This window comes from Meriones unguiculatus, chromosome 3, assembly GCF_030254825.1.
Source record: "Meriones unguiculatus strain TT.TT164.6M chromosome 3, Bangor_MerUng_6.1, whole genome shotgun sequence".
Lineage (NCBI taxonomy): Eukaryota > Metazoa > Chordata > Mammalia > Rodentia > Muridae > Meriones > Meriones unguiculatus.
This window is the reverse complement of record NC_083351.1, coordinates 36,192,852-36,198,816: the sequence shown is the minus strand read 5'-3', so window position 1 is coordinate 36,198,816 and position 5,965 is coordinate 36,192,852. Positions and strand designations below refer to the sequence as shown.

At 53.3% G+C, this 5,965-nt stretch overlaps 1 protein-coding gene across 2 annotated transcripts; it reads right to left on the bottom strand.

Moving 5' to 3' along the window:
• Positions 1-380: 380 nt before the first annotated feature.
• Positions 381-5,697, bottom strand: Aldh1b1 (aldehyde dehydrogenase 1 family member B1). Of its 2 annotated transcripts, none has more exons than XM_060379865.1 (2): positions 5,534-5,697; positions 381-2,558 (listed from the first exon to the last, which is right to left on the bottom strand). In XM_060379865.1, exon 2 carries the CDS (start codon positions 2,547-2,549, stop codon positions 990-992), a length of 1,560 nt encoding a protein of 519 aa, XP_060235848.1. In that variant the 5' UTR covers positions 2,550-2,558; positions 5,534-5,697; the 3' UTR covers positions 381-989. The 2 variants fall into 2 exon arrangements, with proteins under 2 accessions (XP_060235848.1, XP_021503634.1); XM_021647959.2 differs by having other exon boundaries at positions 5,479-5,695.
• Between the last annotated feature and the right edge of the window lie 268 nt (positions 5,698-5,965).

Below are 5,965 nucleotides of genomic sequence, written 5' to 3'. Positions count from 1 at the left end.
CAAGCAAGGTGTGTGTGTGTGTGCGTGTGTGTGTGTGTGTGTGTGTGTGTGTGTGTATTTTGCAGGCACATGTTCGCACATGAGCATGCATACAAGAGTTATGATAAACAGTGAACTCTGAGGACTGAAACTAGCAAAGCCCTTCTGGTGAGGTGCCTGAATAGAGGTTGGGAGGATGAAAGTGGAAATCCCTAAATGATATGGACTTGCTCTGGGCAGGAACCATAGCATTTTCCTGTGGGTTTCCCATGTGCTTGGTCATCAGGCGAGAGAAAGCAAAGAGAAGCTTAGAGACATAAGATGGGAAGGGATGGGTTCCGACCTGGGTCCTCTCTAGTCCACAGCAAAATATTCAGCATAAGGAAAAGAATAGATACAGGTTTGCAAGTAGAACATTGAGCTTGTTTTAATTTTAAAATAAAATTAATACCCTAATTAAGTGCACAATTTGGCAGTAAATCAGTTTAAAGTTGTGCAACCATGTCCGATGCCCAATTCCACAACATTTTCAAAACCTCACCAAGAGGAACCCCGTATCCAGAAGTCACTCCCTTCCTCCCCTCCCGAGACCCTGCTAACCACTGATCTACTTTCTACTACAGATGTAGGTTTGGGCATCTCATCGTGTAGCTGGCTTCTTTCGCTTAGCATTCTGGCCTTGAGGCTCATTCATGCGGCTCCTGGATCAGTCCATCACTCCTTCTTATGGCCGTGGTCAACGGCTTTTGATATGCCTTCTGGAGGCTCCTAAGGTTCCCTGGCAGTAACTCAAAGGTCATCTGTGAGGTGGGAGCTGGGGACAAGGTGGGCCGTGCTCTGAGCACAGCCACCATCTCTGCTTTCGATAGAATAGTCCTGATTTAACTACTTATTTGCTGACACTTCTGGTAACACTTCATTAGGAACTCGGGCTAAAATCAAAGTTGGCCATCCGCTAGCTGGGTGCTGTGGGACTGCAGGGCAGGGCTGGGTCTCCCGGGTCGTCATCCTCAGGAGTTCTTCTCAGGAACCTTGATGGTGACCGTCTTCACCTCGGTGTAGGCTCTAAGCCCATCCTCCCCCAGCTCCCTCCCGTTACCGGATTCCTTAAAGCCTCCGAAGGGCGTGTGACACGTGACGACGTTGTAGGTGTTCACCCACACCGTGCCAGCTTGCAGAGCCTGGGTAAAGTAGATGGCTTTGTCCAGGTCTCGGGTGAACACGGCTGCAGCCAGGCCGTACCTGGTGTTGTTGGCTCTCTGGATCACTTCTTCAATCTTCTTGAACTTGAACAGAGGCTGCACGGGCCCGAAGATCTCCTCTTTGGCAATCCTCATGTCATCCTGAACGTCCCCAAAGACTGTGGGCTTGATGAAGAAGCCGCGATCCCCAAAACGCTCCCCACCACAGAGAAGTTTTGCCCCTTCCTTCTTTCCAAGCCCGATGTAGCCCAGGATTCGTTCAAACTGCTCCTTGTCCACCTGAGGCCCCTGCTGGGTGTCCAACTCAAAGGGGTTCCCCACTTTCCTCTGCTTGGCCTTCTCCACGGTTCTCTCTAGAAACTCCTGGTAGATGGACTCTTCCACGAAAGTCCGGGAGCCTGCACAGCAGCACTGGCCCATGTTAAAGAACAGGGCTTCGTGACACTGGTCTACAGCGTGACCCATGTCGGCGTCGGCCAGCACGATACTGGGGCTCTTCCCACCCAGCTCCAGCGTGACTCTCTTGAGGTTGGAGTCCCCAGCAGCCTTCTGAATCAGGTGGCCCACCTCTGTGGAGCCTGTGAAGGCAACTTTATCCACGTCCATGTGCTGGGCAATGGCAGCTCCCGCCGTGGGGCCGTAGCCAGTGATGATGTTCACCACGCCCGGGGGAAACCCTGCCTCTTTGATGAGGGAGGCCAAGTACAGGGCAGAAAGTGGGGTTTGCTCTGCCACCTTCATGACCACGGTGTTGCCTGTGGCGAGTGCTGGTGCCAACTTCCAACCCTGCATGACCAGCGGAAAGTTCCAGGGGATTATCTGGCCACAGACGCCCACCGGCTCATGCCGGGTGAAGCAGAAGTGCTCGCCATCCATGGGAATGGTCTTACCGTGCCACTTGTCAGCCCAGCCAGCAAAGTAACGGTACACCTTGATGACCTCATCCAGGTCCAAGACATAAGACTCCTGGAAAGGTTTCCCGTTATCTAAGGTCTCTAGTGAGGCCAGGTACACGCGGTCCCGTTCCACAAGGTCAGCCAGGCGGTTCAGCAGCCGCCCCCGCTCTGAGGCGTCCATCCTGCGCCACGGGGACCCCAAGCGGAAGGCCTCCCGGGCTGCCTTCACAGCCAGATCCACATCCGCCCGGTCTCCTTCGGCCACATGCCCAATGACCTCGCCTGTGGTGGGGTTCACTGTGGGGAAGGTCTTCTTGCTGACCGCGTCGCGCCACTCGTTGTTGATGAACAGCTGGTTGTAGCGAATCTCTGGGTTTGGGATCGGCTTTGGGAGAGCAGCCGCTGTAGAGTACGTGGTAGGCCTGCCCTGGAGGCAGAGCAGCCGGGGCACCAAGAATCGCATGTTCAGCATGCTGCGGACCTTGGAGCAGATGGGAAAAACCAAGGTGAGTGGGTGAGAGCTGCGGGGCTACCCAGAGGCCCACTGAAACCAAGGAGTGTGGCCGCCTAACACACAGGCTGCAGGGTACAAAGGCCTGAAGAACTCCCTAGTGCACCCATCATGTCCCCCTCAAGTCTGGTCCACTCTCTCACCTCTTCTGGGCCTCTGTCAAATACCACCCGCTCTGCATACTTCCTGTTGCGGTGCCAGAAAGGAACCCATAGCTCATCACCACACTAAAGCCCACATTTTGAGCTGAAAAGTTAAGGTGCTAATGAAATAGGCCAGACATGAAATTGTACATGGATAGATAGAACACTGGGAGGAGTTAGGGAGAGCCCACACTATGAAAACAAGGCAGAAAGTCCAGTCTGTGTGCCAAAAGGCCAGGTCCTCTGTGAGCCTTTAACGTTTAAGCAGCTAACCCTCTTCTCTCCAGTCCCCTCCCCTTTGTGCAGATTTTAGCTTTGATACAAATTATTGGAACCGTATCTTCTGAGGCTGTCCCTTAATAACCTGCCTCTGTGTCTGCTACAAATATGTGTTTCTGCTCAGTTCCCTGTCTGGGAACACAAGAATCAGGAACTGTGGCTGGGAATACAGCCCAGGTGATAAGAGTGTTTGCCTAGCATGCTCAGAGCCCTGGGTTCAATCACCCTATGACATAAACCACCTATGGGGCTCATCCCTGTAACCCCTTAGGAGTTACAGCACTTAGGAGGCAGAGACAGGAGGATCAGGGGCTCAAGGCCATCATTGGCTACATAGTGAGTCTGAAGAACAAACTGATACGTGACAGTACTGTCTCAACAACAACAACAAACAAACCAACCTTGGGACGTCTCTGGAGCTGCCCTCTGAACCCCCAAATTACTGATTCCCAGTCTCATTCACCACACACTGCTTTACATGCGCTTGTGCCTTTATTTCTAAGTATGTCATAGCGAGGCGCTCCCCGGGGCAGGGGTTTTTATTCCACCCTCTGCCAGTGCAGCAGACCCAGAGGGCAGGGACTCTGAGGAACCAGAGAAAGACGAAACCCTGGAGCCTCAGAAGACACTCACACTTCCGATAACTTGTGTCGCAGCTAGACTCTGCCCACGTGCACACCTCCTGGCGTTTGTTTTACCTTTTCTACAAAATTTTAGTGTGGCTGCAGGCAAGGCCGACAACTTGAAAACTAAGAACCTTTTTCCTTCCCCAGTCCTAGCCACTACCGTAAACGAGCACCTCGCTGTAACTCACGGCTGTAACCAAACACGCACTCACTGGCCCAAGGCCGGCCTGGTTCACAGTGAAACGCTATCTCAATAAAAAGGACAACACAAACACATGCCCCGTTACTAATTCTGCTCTCCCATCAGATTCAGGGCTGTGGTTATGTTTGGTCTGGGTGCCTGGACTTATGCCTGATAACTGAGTGACAGGCCAAGGGAACATGGAGATTTCCACAAAGGCCACCGAGGAGCTGGTCTGAGACCTGAGCAAGAACCCTAGAGACCTGAAACCTCAGTTCCCTCAGTCCCCAGGGGTGGTGTTGAATGGGGTCCTTGCATGTATAAAACCAGACACACCCCACCACAGCAGGGGTCAGAGCTCTCAAGGCCTCAGCCTGGCACAGTGGGAAGAGCCTTAGCTTTCTAGGGTGCAAGTCAAGCAGCAGCTGAGACAGGTCTGTTTATTGTCAACTACACCTCTGAGAACAGACACTTTAAAACTAAAACAACTGTGATAAAATGTAAACGTATCTAAAATTCCCAGCCTATCCCACGGTTAATCTCTGGCCAGGGTAGAATCATTGTGTCTGTTCTGTGCCACACTAGTCTTTCTGCACCTAGTAGTAAAAATGTAATTGCATCAGCTGGACCCCTGACCCCCAGCACTTCTCACCCTCTCCCCAGGTGCAGGGAGAGAAACAAGGAACTCACTCAAGAAGGCAAGGCTCTCGCCAGGGCCTTAGTCACACAGAAATCAGTGCTGACCAGAAAAAAAGGCTCTCCTTTGGGAACCTGAGCCAGCGGGTCTGCCAGAGACATCTGTTTTGCTCAGGGATCTGCGACTTGTAACTAAGAGCCAGGACGTGTGTGTGTGTGTGTGTGTGTGTGTGTGTGTGTGTGTGTGTATGATGGATGTGTATGTGCAGGTACATGTGTGTATGGTGTTTGTGTATGTGTGTGTGTGTGTGTGTGTGTGTGTGTGTGTGTGTAGGATGTCGAGTTAGAGAGGCTAATCGGGCAGGAGCTCGAGGGGCCCCAGGTAAAGGGTGGCACAGTGCTCTTAGGTCCCACCAAGGCTCTGCTGCTCGGGATCTTCATGGGGTCCAGGCCATTGCTTTCATTTTGCACATAAGAAAATTGCTGGTCACAGGTTACCCCACTGTACAGTTTGCAGTGCATTTTCTCACTGTAAATTCGGCTACTTCCCTGTAATCCTCGGGTTGAGTGGAATAGATGTTGATGGCCACTCTGCAGAGGACCACAGAGGTTCAGGGGCAGTACAGAAGCCTTTCATCCTTGGAGTGTCAAAAGCCTAGCTTTGAGTTTCCTCCCGAATATAGAATCTCTCGGATGCTCAGCGCACTGTGAGTGAAAGGCCTGCAGTCGGGGACCCGGGAACACCCCCCTGAGGGAAGGAAGTTGGGAATCCTAGTTCCTCCACTGTGGCCAGTAGCTCTCAAGCCAGTGGGCAGGGTGGGTGAGGGAGAAGGAACAGAACCAAGATGGGAAGGTTTGGGAGGTCTGTGTTCTCCTAGCCCATGCAGTATCTCCTAGATAGGAAGGGGAGTGGGGAGGAAGAGGCGTGGAAAGGGCCCTGCAGTGCACCCGGGGGAGACATGCCATTCGGGAGCCGAAGAAGTGGCATGCCCAAGCGCGGGGGGGGGGGGGGCGGTGGTCGCTACCTGCTGTGGGCCGGGGCTCAGGCTCGGAGTCGCGCTGGGGCTCAAATTCCGGTACCTTAGGGTTTCGCGTTGTTGGGTCAGTTCTGCCGCGGTGTAGACCCGCCTCCGCTTATCCTCTAGGCAGCCAATGTGGTTCCGCTGCCAGCTAAGCTCCGCCTGCTCCGGGCACCGCCCACGGGTACAGGCCAGGCGCGGTGAATTCTCCTATCCTGCCATCCCAGCTCCGGCACCCCGCACTCTCCAGAGGTTTCTGATTGGTCTCCTCTGAAGTAAGCGGCTCAAGTCGGAGAGCCTAGGAACACCCATTTGGCAATCGAAGGAGGGACCCAGAGAGGGGCAGGGTTTTCCCAGGGTCACAGACAAACTCCAGCCTGCAGACCCTCCTCAAATGTCAATCATTGACAGGCCTTACTGAGAGATCAGCCTTTTTGAGCCTGTTTGAGTGGGACAGTTCTGAAAATTCGAGCTCCGAAAATCATGAGCAGAA